Source organism: Lucilia cuprina, chromosome 5, assembly GCF_022045245.1.
Source record: "Lucilia cuprina isolate Lc7/37 chromosome 5, ASM2204524v1, whole genome shotgun sequence".
Taxonomy (NCBI): Eukaryota; Metazoa; Arthropoda; class Insecta; order Diptera; family Calliphoridae; genus Lucilia; species Lucilia cuprina.
Window position 1 is genome coordinate 41,822,535 of NC_060953.1, and position 21,627 is coordinate 41,844,161.

The 21,627-nt window shown below is 30.7% G+C and overlaps 3 protein-coding genes across 3 annotated transcripts; 1 reads left to right on the forward strand and 2 right to left on the reverse strand.

Moving 5' to 3' along the window:
• Nucleotides 1-1,830: 1,830 nt before the first annotated feature.
• LOC111686487 (transient receptor potential channel pyrexia) lies at nt 1,831-9,754 on the forward strand. Its single transcript, XM_023448843.2, has 7 exons — nt 1,831-2,547; nt 3,563-4,346; nt 5,435-5,779; nt 5,846-6,339; nt 6,403-6,486; nt 8,500-8,765; nt 8,831-9,754. The coding sequence occupies exons 1-7, from the start codon at nt 2,521-2,523 to the stop codon at nt 9,702-9,704; spliced, it is 2,874 nt and encodes a 957-aa protein (XP_023304611.2). The 5' UTR covers nt 1,831-2,520; the 3' UTR covers nt 9,705-9,754.
• A 6,832-nt stretch (nt 9,755-16,586) lies between these two features.
• Nucleotides 16,587-17,221, reverse strand: LOC111686486. Its single transcript, XM_023448842.2, has 2 exons — nt 17,067-17,221; nt 16,587-16,999 (listed from the first exon to the last, which is right to left on the reverse strand). Exons 1-2 carry the CDS (start codon nt 17,098-17,100, stop codon nt 16,698-16,700), a joined length of 336 nt encoding a protein of 111 aa, XP_023304610.2. The 5' UTR covers nt 17,101-17,221; the 3' UTR covers nt 16,587-16,697.
• Nucleotides 17,222-17,775: 554 nt separating this feature from the next.
• LOC111686485 lies at nt 17,776-21,164 on the reverse strand. Its single transcript, XM_023448840.2, has 4 exons — nt 21,146-21,164; nt 20,943-21,063; nt 20,503-20,808; nt 17,776-18,101 (listed from the first exon to the last, which is right to left on the reverse strand). Exons 2-4 carry the CDS (start codon nt 20,962-20,964, stop codon nt 18,061-18,063), a joined length of 369 nt encoding a protein of 122 aa, XP_023304608.2. The 5' UTR covers nt 20,965-21,063; nt 21,146-21,164; the 3' UTR covers nt 17,776-18,060.
• Nucleotides 21,165-21,627: the final 463 nt, after the last annotated feature.

Genomic DNA, 21,627 nt, shown 5'->3' on the forward strand with positions numbered 1-21,627 from the left:
CCCAATGCAAAAGGATTAATACAAATTTATATAATATTTTATATTATAAATATAAATTTAAAATAATTTACAACTTTTGCTTTCATTGATTTCTAAAAATTGTGAAATTAATTAAATATTTTTTAGCCACGTGTTTTTAGAGTCCTTGAGAAAATGACAACAACCCTTAAAATATTTTGGGGTGGGAAATTTTACAACAACAAATCTTTCTATATAAATACTTCCTTTCTTCTTGCTGTTTTTTTAATGACATAAGCGAGCATCTGTTGCTTATATTGTAAAGAATTTTGTATATTTTAATTGTTCTTTAAGAAATGAATACATATGTATGTATGTACAAATGTATCTACGAATTTTATAAAATGGGTATGTTCCAGAATATCGATCAGTATAACATACAGACTCCAGACTCATGACTATATAGACTAGACTAAAGACTAGACTATAAATTAGACTATAGACTAGACTATGGACTAGACTATAGACTAGACTATAGACTAGACTATAGGCTAGACTATAGACTAGACTATAGACTAGACTATAGACTAGACTATAGACTAGACTATAGACTAGACTATAGACTGGACTATAGGCTAGACTATAGACTAGACTATAGACTAGACTATAGACTAGACTATAGACTAGACTATAGACTAGACTATAGACTAGACTATAGACTAGACTATAGACTAGACTATAGACTAGACTAGACTATAGACTAGACTATAGACTAGACTATAGACTAGACTATAGACTCGACTATAGACTAGACTATAGACTAGACTATAGACTAGACTATAGACTAGACTAGAATGTAGACTAGACTATAGACTAGACTATAGACTAGACTATGGACTAGACAATAGACAAGACTATAGACTAGACTATAGACAAGACTATAGACAAGACTATAGACAAGACTATAGACTATACTATAGACTATACTATACTATAGACTATACTATAGATCATACTATAAACTATACTATAGACCATACCATACTAGACTACAGACTATGCTATAGTCTAGACTAGACTTTAGAGTAGACCATAGACTAGACTATAGACTAGATTATAGATTAGACTATAGACTATAGACTAGGCTATAGACTAGACTATAGACTAGATTATAGACTAGACTATAGACTCGACTATGGACTAGACGATATTCTAGACTATTGAAGAGACTAGAGTGTAGATAGACGATATTCTAGACTAAAGACTAGACTATAGACTAGACTATAGACTAGGCTATAGACTAGACTATAGACTAGATTATAGACTAGACTATAGTCTCGACTATGGACTAGACTATAGACTCGACTATGGACTAGACGATATTCTAGACTGAAGAGACTAGACTGTAGATAGACGATATTCTAGACTAAAGACTAGACGATATTCTAGACTACAGACTAGACTAGACGATATTCTAGACTATAGACTAGACGATATTCTAGACTACAGACTAGACTAGTCCATAGACTAGATTATAGACTAACCTGTGGACTAGACTATAGACCATACTATATTTTAGAATATAGACTAGACAATATAATAGACTGTACTATAGACTAGACGTTATTCTAAACTATAGACTAGACTATACAATACAAACTATTTGAAGTTTAGCTTTATAGCAAACGTTAGTGTATAGTTAAAGGTCAACTTCATATAAAAGATTTTATTGCTGAAGTTTTAATTGAATTGTCTAATTATAGTCAACAGGGAATTCAATTAAAAGAATTGTTTACAAAAATATGAAAATTCTTTGCAGTGCATATTACGGCATATTAAAAATTCACCTAAATTCTTTGGAAAATATTTCGAGAAATAGTAAAATATATTATAAATTTCCACATCATTAAAAAATAAACACAATTGCAATAATATTTCACACAATTTCATTGATAATTTTCTTTCTAGTTTTTATTTTGGTTTTTCCAAAATTTGAATTCAATCTCCTGCCTCTCAAGCTAATCACCCAGTCTATTGGCTCCCAAACATTTATTGCTGGAGAAATACAGAATAGAGAGTAAGTAAATAAACAGTAAAAGACAAGTGATTCTTGAGTGCAGATGAAAAAAACAAAAACAATTTAAAAATTGAAAATTGATTAGCACACGATCAACGAACTTTCAATATGGTAATCGAAATGGTATTTTGGCCAACAAAAGAGATCAGTAACGGTAAAACTATAGAGCGAAATAGATGGAAAAAATCGGCTAAAATAAATAACAAAATTATTCGAACGAATTGTATTGAACTGGAAACGGCTCCTGGAAATTAATTATTTGCTAAATAAACAAAAAAAATATATATTTTTGTTGTTGATTGTTTTGGTGTTGTTTTAATTTCAATATTTATTTAAAATAATTGAAAATGATGAGTGTTGGCTATTTGTGTTTTATGATTTAATTTCCAAAACAACATAAAAAGGAATTTTAAATGAACAAATTTTAAGAAAAAATTTAAATTTTATAAATTAATATTAATTAAAAGAAATAGATTTTCGCCATCATGGAAAATGTTAGATTTTCTATTATTGTAAGTGTTAATTAATTCGTCAATTGTAACAGAGAAAAAGATCTTGACAAAATGTGTTAAAGAATAAATTGATGAAATAAGAAATATTGCGAAATGTGAAATCTAGAAAATACATGCATTTGCTATTTAAAGACTAGAAAAACAAACTATTCTTGCGAATAAACTAGACTGTAGTCTAAACTAGAAATTCGACTTTATCCCAGTCTATAGGTTACACTATAGTCTAGTCTATAGACTTAACTATATTTTTAGACAATGGAGTAGACTATAGGCAAGACTAGACTATAGTTCAGACTATAGACTTGACTATAATCAGTCTATACACTAAACTCTGGTCAGACGATAGACAAATCTATGGTACAGACAATATCGAGACTAGACTATAGACTAGACTACAGAATGGACTAGACTATAGACTACAGACTAGACTAATGACTGGACTATCGACTAGACTATAGACTAGACTATCGATTAGACTATCGATTAGACTATAGACTAGACTATAGACTAGACTATAGACTAGACTATAGACTAGACTATAGACTAGACTATAGACTAGACTATAGACTAGACTATAGACTATACTATATACGAGACTATAGACTAGACTATAGACAAGTCTAGACTAAAGGAAAGACTAGACTATATACGAGACTATAGACGAGACTATAGACTAGACCATAGACAAGTCTAGACTATAGGAAAGACTAGACTAAAGTCAAGGCTTTTGACTAGTATAGTCAGGACTATATTCAAGGCTATTGGCTAGACTATTCTGAAGAATATTTTCGACTATCTACTGCATTATACACCAAACTATATAGTCCATATAATAGGGTAAACTATAGACTCTTTGACATTACAAACTATAGAACATTTTCATTAAGGAAATATCTTTGTCTAAGTACATTTTTATAATGAATTCTTTAACACATCTGCATTGATTTTCTTCACCGTTATTAACGTATGTACATACATACATTTCATTTGCCTGTTTTCATTCACACCTTTCAAGGAGAACGATTTAAAACGTAATTCCGAGAGTGGCATTGACAATGAGGTATTCTACGATAGGCGCAGCATTTCGAGTGAAAGTAATAGCGATGCTTTATTCAGCAATGAAACGCATGAAATTTTCGTGACACAACAACAAAATAAAGTATTATGGGATAGTATGGAGATCGAAGATACTTTAGCTGAGGCAAATAATGCCACTGAAGTTCTTCATATGGTTAAGACGGGTACATTTACAGATCTTGAACCCGCCTCTAGTGATGCCCATTTGGCTTTAATATATTGTTCTATATATGGTTGTGTGGAACATGTCAGCTATTTACTCGATCATTGTGGCAGTGATCCCAACTGTTCTGATCCGCGTGGTAGGACACCTTTACATTTTGCTTGCTGTCGTGGTAATGCTCATATCGCAAAAGTATTGCTGGATCGTGGTGCTGATCCCAACCGCTGGGATGGTGAGAAGGAAGTGACACCTCTTCACTGTGCGGCAAGTGCTAGAAGTGTTGAATGTATACTACTCTTACTTAAGCGTAAAGCCCATATAAATATTGGCCTTGAAAATCGTTCGGCCTTACATGTTGCCATTGATCACAATGCCATTGAATGTGTTGAGACTCTATTGAAATATGGAGCTGATCCGAATACGCCACAAGTCTATACGGAAACTCCATTGCATACGGCTTGTGCTCTCGGTTATACGAAATGTGTGGAACTTTTATTGAGTCATGGTGCCGATGTACGTTCTCAATTCGGAGAGGGTAAATTGACAGCATTGCATTTGGGTAAGTGTTACGTACATAAAATGTCCATTCCGGTATTTTTCGTAAAATTTTTTTTAGTTTTGTTTACATTCCATTGAATTTAAAATTGTTTATACATTTCAAATGAGTTTTGTTGTTGTATGTATTGCAAATGTGTATAGTTTTTCGTGGAAAACAAGTGTACCGTACATATGATGGACCCCTTCATCATAACAACGTTTTGTTTAAATCAAAAATTTAATTTTTTTTATTTTAAACAATGTGCGAAGTTTGCATATTTTGTAATAATAATTCATGTATGATGTGGTTTAAAATGATTTATGTATGTATGTGTTTGTAAACAAACTTTTACTTTGTTTAAATAAATTTATTAATTTTTAAATAAACATTTAATGATGCCTGCAACTAAATACAACAAAAAGGATGTAAAAAAATTATTAAAAATCTAAAAATGAGAAAATTTTTAATTTATTGAAACAAGAAAACAACGTTCAATGAAACTACATCTGTTTAGTGTAGAGTTATGGTGAGACCTTAAAAATTTTTACAATTATAAAATGTATTATAATAGTTTAAAAAAGTTCTCCATAGGATATTAAGACACGAATAGCATCCTGCAGTACGATAGTCTAGACTATAGTCTAGTCTATAGTCCAGTCTATAGTCCAGTCTATAGTTCAGTCTATAGTCCAGTCTATAGTCCAGTCTATAGTTCAGTCTATAGTCCAGTCTATAGTCTAGTCTACAATTTAGTCTATAGTCTAGTCTATAGTCTAGTCTATAGTCTAGTCTATAGTCTAGTCTATAGTCTAGTCTATAGTCTAGTCTATAGTCTAGTCTATAGTCTAGTCTATAGTCTAGTCTAGTCTATAGTCTAGTCTATAGTCTAGTCTATAGTCTAGTCTATATTCTAGTCTATATTCTAGTCAATAGTCTATACTCTAGTTTATAGTCCAGTCTAGTCTTTAGTCTAATCTATAGTGTATTCTGTAGCTATATTCTATAACATATAGTTCAGTCTATACTCTAGTATTGAGTCTCCTTAAATTTCTTCCTTTTAACAATAGCCCGGGTGCTATTCTCATGCTTTAAGAAATCTTTAATTTCAGCTGCTGAAAATGATTATGTAGAATGTGTACGTCTGCTATTGGAACATGGTGCTGAGGTGGATTGTCGCAATGCTAGTCACCAGACACCACTACATTTAGCCTGTCTCTCTCAATCAATGGAAACTTTAGAACTTTTAATAAGAAATGGAGCAAATGTTAATGCGGTATATCGTGATGGTAGAACTGCCTTACATGCAGCCATAGTTAAACAATCACGATCGTTGGACTGTTGTAATGCTTTGCTAAAAGCGGGAGCAAATGTCAATAAGGCTGATGATTATGGTTATACGCCATTACATACGGCAGCCTTAAATGAGTTTAGTAATTGTGTTTATACTTTTATAGGTAAGAAGATGGTTTAAAATGAAAATATGATATATAGTATTATATAGATTAATTTGTATTCCCTAGAACATGGTGCCGATATAACCGCTCGTACTGCTGGCAATGTTTCGGCTTTGTCATTTATTGTGCGTCGTACACCCGAAATTATACCCAAACTAATGGCAAAATTCGATGCATCAATTAAGGTGAATGATCATGAAATTGGTGATGTGGATTGTGAGATTATATTGGATTTTCGTTTGTTGGTACCACCAGGAGCTTTAGAACGTGGTGAAACCGTCTTACTTTTGTCCCTTATCGAAGTGGGTCAAAAGAGAATTATAATGCATCCTTTGTGCGAGACATTTCTTTTCTTAAAATGGCGTCGAATACGTAAATTTTTTCTAATGTCATTGCTTTACCATGCAATTTATGTTATACTCTTTACTTTATATATTGTGGGCGTCTATGCCCACAGCTGTGAAAAGGATAAGAAATGTGAGGGACGCAGTTATATTCCTACGGTGGGATATTTTGTTATTATTTTAAATTTAATTATATTGGGTAAAGAACTGTTTCAGGTAAATTGTTGGGGACATTATGTAATGTAAGAAGATTTAATAGAGATGTTTCATTTTTTCCAGATGGCTCATGGACTAAAGGGATATGCGAAATATTGGGAAAATTGGCTGCAGTGGGCAATTATATTTGGTGTGTTAATGTGTGTGGTAAGTTACGAAAATGTTTTGCATTCTATTGTTGTTTAGTCAAGGCTAGTTCAGACTATAGTCTAGTTTATAGTCCAGACTATAGTCTAGTATATAGTCTAGTCTATAGTCCAGATTATAGTCTAGTCTATAATCCAGACTATAGTCTAGTCTATAATCCAGACTATAGTCCAGACTATAGTCTAGTCTACAATCCAGACTATAATCCAGACTATAGTCTAGTCTATAGTCCAGACTATAGTCTAGTCTATAGTCCAGATTATAGTCTAGTCTAGCCTATAGTCCAGACTATAGTCTAGTCTAGCCTATATTCCAGACTATAGTCTAGTCTATAGTCCAGACTATAGTCTAGTCTATAGTCTAGTCTATAGTCCAGACTGTAGTCTAGTCTATAGTCCAGACTGCAGTCTAGTCTATAGTCCAGACTAAAGTCTAGTCTATAGTCCAGACTACAGTATAGTCTATAGTCCAGACTATAGTCTATAGTCCAGACTATAGTCTAGTCCAGATTATAATCTAGTCCAGACTATAGTCTAGCCAGTAGTCCAGACTATAGTTTCGTCTATAGTTCAGACTGTAGTCTACTCTATAGTCCAGACTAAAGTCTAGTCTATAGTCCAGAATATAGTCTAGTCCAGACTATAGTCTATAGTCCAGAATATAGTCTAGTCTATAATCCAGACTATAGTCCAGACTATAGTCTAGTCTACAATCCAGACTATAGTCTAGTCTATAATCCAAACTATAGTCCAGACTACAGTCTAGTCTACAATCCAGACTATAGTCTAGTCTACAATCCAGACTATAGTCCAGACTATAGTCTAGTCTATAGTCCAGACTATAGTCTAGTCTATAGTCCAGACTATAGTTCAAACTATAGTCTAGTCTATAGTCCAGACTATAGTCTAGTCTATAGTCCAGACTATAGTCCAGACTATAGTCTAGTCTATAGTCCAGACTATAGTCCAGACTATAGTCCAGACTATAGTCCAGACTATAGTCTAGTCTATAGTCCAGACAATAGTCCAGACTATAGTCTAGTCTATAGTCCAGACTATAGTCCAGACTATAGTCCAGACTATAGTCCAGACTATAGTCTAGTCTATAGTCCAGACTGTAGTCTAGTCTATAGTCCAGACTGTAGTCTAGTCTATAGTCCAGACTGTAGTCTAGTCTATAGTCCAGACTAAAGTCTAGTCTATAGTCCAGACTACAGTATAGTCTATAGTCCAGACTATAGTCTATAGTCCAGACTATAGTCTATAGTCCAGACTACAGTCTAGTCCAGACTGTAATCTAGTCCAGACTACAGTCCAGACTATAGTCTAGCCTGTAGTCCAGACTATAGTTTAGTCTATAGTCCAGACTGTAGTCTAGTCTATATTCCAGACTAAAGTCTAGTCTATAGTCCAGACTATAGTTTCGTCTATAGTTCAGACTGTAGTCTAGTCTATAGCCCAGACTAAAGTCTAGTCTATAGTCCAGAATATAGTCTAGTCCAGACTATAGTCTATAGTCCAGACTATAGTCTAGTCCAGACTATAATCTAGTCCAGACTATAGTCTAGTCTATAGTCTGGACTATACACTATACTATAGTCCAGACTGTAGTGTAGTATATTGTCACTATAGTCTAGTCTATAGTTCAGACTATAGTCTAGTCTATAGTCAAGAATATAGTCCAGTCTATAGTCAAGAATATAGTCTAGTCTATAGTTGAGGCTATAGTCTATAGTTCAGACCTAATCCATAGTCCACTATATCTTAGTATATAGTTCAAACTATAGTCTAGTCTATAGTTCAGACATTAGTATAGTCTTGACAATAGTATTTTGTGCATACAATAGACGAGTCTAGAGCGCAGAATAAATTATATTCAGTACTATAGTATACTATATTGTCCAGACTCATATATAGCCTAATTTATAAATCTATTCTATTCTGACTTTACTATATAGGATAGGCGACAGTCTATTTAAATTTTTCAAATCTTTCTACTCTGTTTTATCTTTAGACTCCCGAAATTTTGAAAATTGATGAACTGCAGGAAGTGCCCGTATGGCAGCATCATGTGGCCGCTGTTGTAGTGCTTTTGGTATGGGTGGAGTTAATGATGCTAGTGGGACGTTTTCCTATATTTGGTGTTTATGTACAAATGTTTACCAAAGTGGCTGTAAATTTCGGAAAATTCCTCTTGGCCTATATTTGTTTACTAATGGCGTTTGGTTTAAGTTTTTCAGTATTATTTAATGATTACAAGGCGTTTGAAAGTATTACATGGTAAGTTTTAGTAAAATTAAAATAAAATCCAAACTAATTTATATAACATATCTTTTATCAAACAGGTCGCTTTTAAAAGCCATTACCATGATGTCGGGTGAATTAGAATTTGAAGATATATTTTATGGTGATGTGGAGGTTAAGTATCCTGTTACTTCCCATTTTATATTTCTCAGTTTTGTACTTTTAGTTACGGTAATCTTAACAAATCTAATGGTGGGTTTAGCTGTTAGCGATATACAGGGTTTACAAGTTTCTGCGACGCTAGATCGTTTGGTGCGTCAAGCGGAATTAGTATCACGTTTGGAAAGTTTATTTTTCTCACGTTTACTGCGCGGAGCTCCTACCAAACTATTAAAACTTTGTAAACGTAGTGCTCTACTCAGAACATCACGCAATAAATTAATGTTTATCATAAGACCCAATGATCCGAGAGATAATCAATTGCCCGAAGATATAAAACTTAATATTTATAAATTAGTAGCCGAACGTAGAGATCGTAATATAAGCATACGTAGACGTAAATTTGAGAGTAATTATTCAATGTTTCAAAGATCTTTACAACGTCAAAATACTCCCATACGTAAGGAACATACTCCATTGCGTAATAATGCCAAAGATTTATATGACAAGAAAGATGCACAAAGAGGTGAAAATGAACAGTTGCTAAGACCACGTTCTGCTACTAATGTACCTAATGTTTTAGCTGGAGAATCGGATTTAGCGGTTAAATTAAAAAGTCATGTTAATAGTATATCTGATCTTAGATCTGAAATACAATTACTTAAAACACAAATTTGTGATATGACCGATAAATTTGATAAATTTATGGATTGTACAGCGAAAAAATTAAATTTTACCGTTGAAGAATTGTGTCGCATTAAAATGTTAATGGATCAAAAATCTAGCATGAGACCTGAGAAAATATTTAAAGTTTAATTTAATAGAAAACTAAAAAAGTATAAACATAAAGTGCCTTAAATGTTTAATTAAAGCTTTAAAACTTTTTAATTTAATCTTATTTATTATTTTGTTTATATGTATAATTAATAAAAGTATTAATTTTGTATACGATGCGAGTTTTTTTTTAGTTATTTCATTTGGTCATCTTTGAATTCAACTCTGTGATGATTTATGAGTTTCAAATTCAAAACATTGGCCGTCATTAAAAAATATTTACAATTTTGTGATTTCGATCACAAATCGTAGAAGAAATCGGCACCAGAAAACGCATGCGCATCCGCAGGTTTGTATTTCTACTCTCAATTAATGATGTTGCAAAACTCTATGGAAGTTTTTTGGGACTTTCAGTCTAAGATTGTGGACATAAGCAAACTTCTTTCTGGTAACACCGATTGACGGAACTAAAATATACTTATTTATTTTTCTCATGTAAAGGGCGTATATTTATCGCTATACAATTGGAGCACATGATAATTTAGTACCAGAAAACGCAACCGCAGGTTTTGTATTTCTACTCTCAATCATGGAAAACTCTTTGGGGGATTTGTGGGACATTCAGTCTTATATTGTGGTCATAAGCAACATTTTTTCTTGCAACACAGATTGACGACACTAAAATAGACTTATTTATTATTCACATGTAAAAGGCGCATATTTATCGCTATGTGGTTGGAGTGCATGATCATTTAGTACAGACAAACACCTCGTTATATATTCGCCTGATGTATTGCGGCTTACCATCTATGTATATATAGGTATATATATAAAATTCTAACGCTACTGACTGATTAAAGTCGGATTCACACGAGCACACAAGTGATATGATCTGTCAAATTTTTGTGTAGAAGAGTACGGTTGGGATTGTCTTAAACGCAATATGTAATGAAACCATAAGACATTGAGAAAATACGGATGAAAAATTCGCCAGTCGTATGGCTCTCTTCATTTTTTAAATTGATCAAAAAAACAAAAAAGTCGCAATAGATCTGGGATGTATTTTTATATAAAGAGTGCGGGTGGGATCGTCTTAAACGCAATATGTAATGAAACCATAAGACATTGAGAAAATACGGATGAAAAATTCGCCAGTCGTATGGCTCTCTTAATTTTTTCAAAAAACCATCAAGTCGCATTAGATCAGGAATGTATTTTTATATTAAAAAGTGAAACAGCTATTTCCATCTTATTTTGTTATTGTTTTATACCAATCGTATTAACACAAAACATACATATAAATCATACAACTTTCAGTCCCTTTTTACGTAAAGTGTGATCGTGTGATCGTGTGATCAACTGATTCATCATCGCACAGCATAAACGGTCATAAGAGTCATAAGAGCTAAAATTTGAACAGGAGGTTGGTCTCCTACCAAATAGATCAAGAAAGACGAGATTTTTTTAATTTAAATGTTTATTAGGGATAAAAAAGGATGGAAACGGGTAAATTCAGTGACCTCATATCTTTTAAACTAAAAAAGGGTATAAATTCAGTTTTAAACTGATCGTCATTCGTTTTAAAAATTAACAGACAGGTGTCTGGTACTTTTTTAAATTCGGTTCCTTTAGGGAATAAACGGGAAAACTGTATTTGGTTGCCTTTTTGTACTCCATATAGGTATCTTTTTAAACAGTGTACATTCAACAAATATTTTTGACTCATACCTTAATTCGTACGGGGTTAAAAATTGTACTTTTTTACTATTTTTTTAAGACATTTTTTTAAGTTATTAACTTGTACTTTTTGGTACTTTTTGGGTTGAAGACTACGTTTATAGCCGTCATAAAGTGATATTATTATTATTATTATTCCCTGCACCACTTTAGTGGGAGGGTATATTGGGTTTGTGCTGATAATTGCAACGTACAACAATATTGGTCCTATACCCACCTTAAAGAATCGGCTCAGAAGCACTTTCTGAGTCGATGTATAAAACATTTTTTTAAATCCTTCGATATTTTCTTGACATTAAAATAATATAGTTTTATTATGTCAACATTTTTTATTAAAATTTATATTTGGGCCGTGTTCGTGGAATTAAACAAAGTACTCAAAATTTGCAAAAATAAAGTGTGCATCTGGGTACATTCATCATTTTTGGAGTGAGCGTCAACAGGTTATTTTCTTTAAAACTAAACATGTATGTGTAGTGCTGAGTAAATTTGAAAAAGGACTTTTAGGTACATTTTCATTCTTGAGTAAAATCCATAATAGGAGCCTTTTTGGCGCTTTTTAGTTTTTCTATAGGTACTTTTAAAATTTTTTATAATTTTGAACCTAAAAACATAAAATTATGCTGTATATTTATAAAAGGTGACTTTTTCGTACTTACTGGTACTACCTTTTGTTTTTTTCTACAAAATTTAAAAATAACTTTTGCATACTTTATCATTTTTTACTGGTAGTTTTTTATAATATTATTAAACTTAGGAATTTAAAATTAAACATGCAAACCCCGGAGTTAATGAGAATTTGTAAAAGTGGACCTTTTGGGACTTTTTTCTTCTTGAAGAAGAATCATAAAATTAAACTTTAATGACCTTTAATAGATTTTCTATATTCTCTATTTTATAATGCAGATATAATTTACATTTACAATTTTATAATGTTTATTTTATTACGATGAGAGTGGCGAAGTGCACTGGGTATAGCTAGTTTTAATTAATATTTTACACATTTAACTTTCTATTTACATCTAGCTTTTATTTTTTTTTGTCGTTTTTTAGTTAGTTGTAGTTTTGTTATTCGCCATATAAGGCCCTAAAAGGATAGATTATTTTGAATATAAGCGGTATCGGTATTTTGACTTATTATGGTATTGGTATTTTAGTATTATCGGAGTTTTGGCTTATTTCGGTATAGGTATTTCAACGTTATCGATATTTAGAATTATTTCGATATTTGTATTTTAGCGTTATCGAAATTTTGAGTTATTTCGGTATTGGTATTTTAGCATTCTGGAAATTTTGACTTATTTCGGTATATGTATTTTAGTGTTAACGGAATTTTAGCTTATTTCGAAATTGTTATTTTAGCGTTATCGATATTTTTGTATTTTAGCATTATAGGTAGTTTTGTTAATTACGGTATTGATATTTTAGCTATACTAGTATTTTTATATAAAAAAAAACAAATTTAATAAAAGGAACCTTTTATACGGGCTAGGGTCAGTCGGAATGAAGAATTAGTATGTAGCGAAGTATAAACTTTATTATGTCAATTTTAATAGCTGTACTCGTAATTTTCTAAATCCTCATCAAATTTTTTGAAGAGGACCTTACATAATGGATAGGGGGGTTAATTATTGACCGATCCTCATAAAACATTTTGTAGACCAATTTTGGTTTATATTTTGTAGAACGATTTTGGTTGATATTTACATTGAATATCATAACGGTATTCGCTTTTGTACCAGTAATTATCATTAAAGTAATTTTCTGAAAGGGGGTTAATATGGGGGTTAGGTGATTTACCGACGCATTACGCATGAAATTCAGTAGTATGTTAAATTTGAATATAAAAGATTATTATGGCGAATTTCGTAAAGTATAAGTCATTTTCTTAAGACCTTATATTGGGGGTAGTATTAATTATAGACCAATCCTCACTAAATTTGTTAGTGGGATTTTGGCTTGTATTAAACTTTCATCGCTTAACTCGTGTTTTAAGCCAGTAGTGAGCGTTGAAGGCTTTTTCTCAAGGGGACCATAAATGTGAGTATGGTCAATCCAGTAATCACAATTTCTAAAAGGAACCTTATATGGGGGTAGGTTCAATACATCCCCACCTTTTTTTATGGTGGAATTAGGTTATTTTATCGGTATTTTGGTTTGTTTCGGTATCGGTATTTGAGCTAAAAAGGTATTTTAGGAGTAACGATAGCGTAGCGGTAACGGTTTATAAAAACAATATTTACACGTTTTATGTTTTTTAAAAAAGCATTTGCTTTAATTTTTCTTAGTAATTGAAGAAAACATACGTTAAAGACATGTTTTCAATGAAATAAAGAATAAAAACAAATTGGGTGTGTAATATAAAATTAATTTCTTTTAACAGTGTTGCCAAGTAATATATGAAGTATAAGAACATAAATATGTTTTAGCAAAGACAAAACCCCTTTTTCACTGCCACCTAGTGTCGAGTAGTTATAAACGTATATGAAAACATTTGCTGAGAGAGTTACTGCGAATTATTAGCAGATTCAGCAGTGCATGATGATATTGCTGTGTACCTCCCATTATATTGCTGTGCACAGCTTGACGAAAATTGCTGTGCACAGCATCCTGCTCTCTTCTGTCTTTTCGAGAGAAATCAAAACTAAATAACATAGCAAACAACTAATGTTTATGTTTTTAGCAAATTACTTGTCAAGGGAACTGTCACATCCAAAATATATTAATTATATATTGGTCACATCCGCTATAGACTTTGCCCATTTTTTTTAATATGGCCAAAATAATTGTAAATTTAAAACACTATAGTTATTCGAAAACCTCATGTAGTAAAGAAGACTGTGAGTCCTTTACACTTCAACTACCTATGTAACAAACATTTTATATTCTAAATTCTAATAAAACATCAACTTTTAACAAAGATCATTAAATCATTAAAATCTTCACAAAATTCTCTTTTATAAATGGCCTTAATTGGTGAAGGCGGTATAACTCCTGCCAAATAACACCTTCCTAGTGGTTATTGCTATTAGGAGAGCAACTTCAAACAAATTGAAATTTTAAGTTTAAATACCTGGTTTGCTGCTGCATTTCTTAATATGGAGGCTCTTTCATCTTTTTGTCAGCTCACTTTTTAATACACACTTGCAATTTAATATTTTGATTGTTTTATGTTCAAACTATTATTTTATAACTTTTCTTTGAATTAATTAAATTTTAGCTATTTTCTTTATTTTAAGGACACTTAAAAAAAACTTAACCACAAAGTATAACTCAACTTTATCAAACAACACTTCTTTGCACAATGAAATTACGCTTGTTAAAAAAATATTACATCTTCTCAAGAAATAACAGTTTTTTACAGTTATTTTTTGTTTTGGAAAAATTGCAACCGAATACAATTAAAGATGCAGACGACAAACTACATTAAAGGAATTGCATAACATACTGCTTACGTAAACTACAAATCGCCTGTGGCCATTGTACAATCGTTTTGAAAAAGCATTAACTTTATTCAGAGTTGGAAAAGTTAATGTGTTTTCACTTGATACTGTAAAACTATATAAAAAATAACTAAATAAATCTGTATTTTGAGTGTTATTATGTTGTTCACCGAGAAAATGTTTTGTTTATTAAATAATTAATTCGTATTGTAGAGAAATTAAGACATTTATTTGTAATATATTATTAAGACACATATAAATGTTCATTTTCCAACTCTGATCATTGAGAAGCTTGTAGAATAACGGAAGTAAATAGTTGAAAATAAAACGTATTAACTAAATTAGTGTTGCCAGAAGTTCATTAAAAATACTTTTTTTACTTTTAAGACTTTATATACAAATTTGTTTTAAAAAATCGTAGTTAAAATCTAAATTGCATAGAGGAAAGACTAAAACGTTGTAAATCAATGTAATTAACATTTCAGCTGATAAGCATTTTACTTTGAAATATGTAAATCTTTTATATCTTAAGATAGAGTTTTCAATACAAATACTTTAATAAATTCCTAAAATGCTCAAAGAGATGTCATAATACTTTCGTAAACAACCATGTGAATGAGGAGTAAAAAATTTTATATTAATATCACAACAAAGTATAAAAAATAATTTGAAATGAAGAAAGGTGAATTTTTTGTTAAAAATAAATTATGTGTAAGTATTTATTATATAAGATATTGTATAAATCAATTTTTAAGAACAATTTAGTCAAGAAGTGATAAAAACTTTAATTTCATTTGTAGGTTTATTAGCTACATATAAGTTTAAAAAAATATTTATATGTATGCACATTTTTTAGCCTACGCCACTTTTAAATGGAAGGTATTAGCTTCAAAGACACGCCCAATATAACTAATAATTACGTTATCTATACACCGAGATAAACAAATAAAAAACATTCTAAGGAGTCCTTTTATTAGCCGGCTTATCAAGTTAAAATCGATCCATCTATCTATCTATGTATCTATCTATGTATCTATCTATGTATCTATCTATCTATCTATCTATCTATCTATCTATCTATCAATCTGTCTATCTATCTATCTATCTATCTATCTATCTATCTGGTATTAGCTTCCAAGACAAGCATTCTAAGGAGTCCTTTTATTAGCCGGCTTATCAAGTCAAAATCGATCCATCTATCTATCTATGTATCTATTTATCTCTCTATCAATCTATCTATCTATCTATCTTTCCATCTATCTAAATATCTACCAATCTATCTATCTAGTATTAGCTTCCAAGACAAGCATTCTAAGGAGTCCTTTTATTAGCCGGCTTATCAAGTCAAAATCGATCCATCTATCTATCTGATAATCTATCAATGTATCTGTCTATGTACCTATCTATGAATCTAACTATCTATCTTTCTATCTATCTCGATCTATCTACCTATCTATCAATCTATCTATCTATTTATCTCTCTATCAATCTATCTATCTATATATCTATCTTTCCATCTTTCCATCTATATATCTATATATCTATCTATCTATCTATCTATCTATCTATCTATCTATCAATCTATCTATCTATCCATCTATCTATCTACCTATCTATCTGAGCCAATATTAAATATATTCTAAAGATTACTCTAAAATTTAAAACTTATTCGCCAATAGGTGAAACTTAAGAATTTTAAGATCACAAATGCATGTATTATAGTTAGATATCGTGTGGATTAAAAACGGTTTAATTCACTTTAATATATGCATAAATTTATAATATTACTTAAAACTATAACTTAATATAAAATCTCAACTTGTTAAACGTCATAACTAAAGCTACAGTTCCTTAATTAATAGCGAGCAACCATTGTCAACCATTTATCATTGTTTTGATTCCATAATAGACTACCCTCCGCTGGCTGGGGATCGGTTTCTTTAACTTTTGTCCAAGTTTTCGAGACAGGATCATAAGCGAAAGTTTTAGAATCTGCTGGTGGTGGAGGTGGTGTATTGATAACAATATTAGGAGGAGTAGTTATAGGTACAATCAAAGGCTTAGTGGGTGGTTCAGGATTTTTGGGATTTATTAACTCATATTCAGCATTGGGATTTCGGGAATCGGGAAAGCCATAAATGCATGATACAAAAAAAGCTGAAAGTTATAATTTTGTTTAAAAAAATAATAAAACAAATACATTTATTAAATAATCTCTACTTACCACTACATATTAATAATTTCAATAAATTTGACATGGTTTTTATCTATTATATGTAAATTTGATTAAACAGCAAACCCGTTTCCTACAAATCTATGAATGAACTTTACAGTTTAACAAATAAATTAGTACTAAATTGTTTTGTTTTCTTTTTGTATTTTTTTAATTTCATTGCAAATCTCATTGCTATTTATATGAGATAATCTTAAAATTCAGTTGAAATAAAATTTCATTTCAATCTTGTTTCGTTTCTATAGAGAAAGTCTGTTCGTAGACGACTTGAGTCATATTTGCGTTGTGTTTGGAATAATTATCTCTTTAATTGATTAAAATTTAAGACTTCAATATGTATGTTTTAATGTATAAGACTTTGTATATATTCTCTTTAATGATGATGCCAATGAATAGTTTTAACATGATATTTTGCAAACAGATGTTATATTGTTTAATATTTTGTCTTAAATTTTGAAAGTTTAAAATTTGTTTCATTGAATCTCTTTATAATTTTATTGATTTAAATTGAATTTTAGTTACCACAAGGCCAATTCAAAATGGGTAATATTGTTTGATCACTTTTAGTATTTTCAAAACAGTTTGTTAAAATCAAATATTGCTAAAAATAACACCTCTTTTCCAAACCCTCTTTTACAATATACATTTTAAATTAATTGTTTATGTGAAAAAAATCTTTAAACTTGACTTGTATAACCTGTTTGTTTTAAATAATATGGGGAAATTTATTCAGAACAATCTTATCACTAAAAACAAGATTACTTAAGTACATACATTATTTAAATTAAAAATTTATGAAAAACTTTAAAATAACATTACTACATATTTTGAAATAACATAAAAAAGAACAAATATTTAAATAAAGTAAACAACATTTTTTGACAAACTGTGATTAGCCTTAATTCTTAATAAATAGTGATGTAATTAACAATTGCATTTTAAATTCAGTACATTTTTTTGAAAAAAAGTTTCTTATTTAGAAGATTTACAATGGATTGCAAGTACCCATACGCAAAGCAGCTACATCTGTAAGAAATTAAAAGAAGAAAAGAATATTTATAATAAGATTTATAAAAAAAATTATATACAATTTATTTAAATATGTGGTATTTTATAAACTATAAATAAAAAGATATTGTAAAAACCGTTTTTACAACTTTAAACGTTTGATTCAGCATTTATTTTAAAGGTATTTATAAAAACGATTCTTTGCCTTTAGTTGGACCTGACAATAGAATATAATATAATATAATATAATAATATAATAATAGACTAGGCTAAGTTATAGACTAGACTATGGACTACACCATAGATTAGACTATAGACTAGACTATAAACTAGTCTACAGACTAGAATATAGACAAGACTGCAGACTAGATTAGATGGTCTATACCATAGACTAGACTATAGCCTAGACTATACTATAGATTAGACTACAGCCTAGACTAGACTATAGACTACACTAAAGACTAGACGCGACTATAAACTAGACTATATACAAGACAATAGACTATACTATACACAAGACTATTGGCTATAGACTATACTATAGACAAAACTATAGACTAGACTATAGACAAAATTATAGACCAGATTATAGACAAAACTATAGACTGGACTGTAGACTATACTATAGACTAAACTGCAGAAAAGACCATAGACTATACTATAAACTGGACTACAGGCTACATTACAGACTAGTTTATACACTGTACTATATGTTAGACTATATTATTGACTAGACTATAGACTCGACTATAGACTAGACTATAGACTCGACTATAGACTAGACTATAGACTAGACTATAGACTAGACTATAGACTAGACTATAGACTAGACTATAGACTAGACTATAGACTAGACTATAGACTAGACTATAGACTAGACTATAGACTAGACTATAGACTAGACTATAGACTAGACTATAGACTAGACTATAGACTAGACTATAGACTAGACTATAGACTAGACTATAGACTAGACTATAGACTAGACTATAGACTAGACTATAGACTAGACTATAGACTAGACTATAGACTAGACTATAGAATAGACTATAGTCTAGACTTTAGACTAGACTATAGTCTAGACTTTAGACTAGACTATAGACTAGACTATTGACTAGACTATAGACTAGACTTTAGACTAGACTATAGACTTAACTATAGACTAGACTATAGACTAGACTATAGACTAGACTATAGACTAGACTATAGACTAGACTATAGACTAGACTATAGACTAGACTATATACAAGACAATAGACTATACTATACACAAGACTATTGGCTATAGACTATACTATAGACAAAACTATAGACTAGACTATAGACAAAATTATAGACCAGATTATAGACAAAACTATAGACTGGACTGTAGACTATACTATAGACTAAACTGCAGAAAAGACCATAGACTATACTATAAACTGGACTACAGGCTACATTACAGACTAGTTTATACACTGTACTATATGTTAGACTATATTATTGACTAGACTATAGACTCGACTATAGACTAGACTATAGACTCGACTATAGACTAGACTATAGACTAGACTATAGACTAGACTATAGACTAGACTATAGACTAGACTATAGACTAGACTATAGACTAGACTATAGACTAGACTATAGACTAGACTATAGACTAGACTATAGACTAGACTATAGACTAGACTATAGACTAGACTATAGACTAGACTATAGACTAGACTATAGACTAGACTATAGACTAGACTATAGACTAGACTATAGACTAGACTATAGACTAGACTATAGACTAGACTATAGACTAGACTATAGACTAGACTATAGAATAGACTATAGTCTAGACTTTAGACTAGACTATAGTCTAGACTTTAGACTAGACTATAGACTAGACTATTGACTAGACTATAGACTAGACTTTAGACTAGACTATAGACTTAACTATAGACTAGACTATAGACTAGACTATAGACTAGACTATAGACTAGACTATAGACTAGACTATAGACTAGACTATAGACTAGACTATAGACTAGACTATAGACTAGACTATAGACTAGACTATAGACTAGACTTTAGACTAGACTATAGACTAGACTATAGACTAGACTTCAGACTAGACTATAGACTAGACTATAGATTAGACTTTAGACTAGACTATAGACTAGACTATAGACTAGACTTTAGACTAGACTATAGTCTTAACTATAGACTAGACTATAGACTAGATTATAGACTAGACTATAGACTAGACTATAGACTAGACTATAGACTAGACTATAGACTAGACTATAGACTAGACTATAGACTAGACTATAGACTAGATTATAGACTAGACTATAGACAAGACTATAGACTAGATTACAGACTAGACTACATACTAGACTATGTAGAATTAATCTAAAATAGAAATTTATAATATCATTTAACAACTTACTTTTACCACATCTTTGTGCACAACCCAAACGTCCATTATTATGATAATTTTCCATATCACTACCACAAACAGGATTATATTCCATTGTTGAGGGACATGACTGCATACATGCCAAAAATTGTGGTGATGCTGTTGTTGGTGTGCCAGCTGGAGCTGGTGTTGTTACGCTATTACCATTATTATTAAAATTGTTATTGGGATTGCTGGGAAAAAAGATATTATTGCCACCGCCAATAAAACCTTGATTGGGGAATTGTTGAACGGGAAAACGTTGGGGTCTAGCCAATGTTAGGACAATGCAAAGAACTGTAAAAAGAAATTATTTTAATTGAAATGAAAGTTTAAATAAAATTTAACGGAAACTTTTAAAATTTCAAAAATGTTTTCAATACTATAATTAAACAAGATTTTATGATTTTGAAAAGAATTCTTTTATTTACCAAAGATTAAAAAAGACTTCATTTTTTTCTTTTATTTTTTATTAAAAATTTATTTAAGAAGGTTTTAACTGCTTCCTAGGTTGTCTGAAATGATACTGCTAATAGTTGGCAGCGAAAAGTTCTGTAAATAAGTAAAAAAAAAATATTAAAATATTCTTAACATACATGATATTAAATTCATAATGACAAACATACATACATACATTTGTATCTCACACACATGAATGAGTGTTTGTGTATAATATGGAAATAAAAAATCCCAATATTGACATTGATAAGATCAATACTTAATATTTTACGCTGGATGCTTTTGCTTGGCTTTACCAACACACATGTGCTGTTGTTGAGCATGAGGTGTGTTTCAACTAAATCAAGTTTATTTTCTCTTTGTTAATGATTAAGGTTTTTCAACTTTAGAAAGAGTAAAAAAAACTTAAACAGAAAGTGTTTTTTTTTATTGAATATTTTGTAAAATTTACAGTTAATGTCAAGGCGAATCTAATAATCGATTCGTTTTAGTTAATGTAATTTAATAACTTTGTTGAGTGAGTATTTTACTTGCGTGGGGGTGTTTTTTCTTGTAAATCTTTAGTTAATTAGCAATAACAACAACGAGAAATTATGTTGCTAATTGAGGAAGGAAGTTTATTTAAAATCAGGTTTTTGTATTAACCTACTAAGAGAT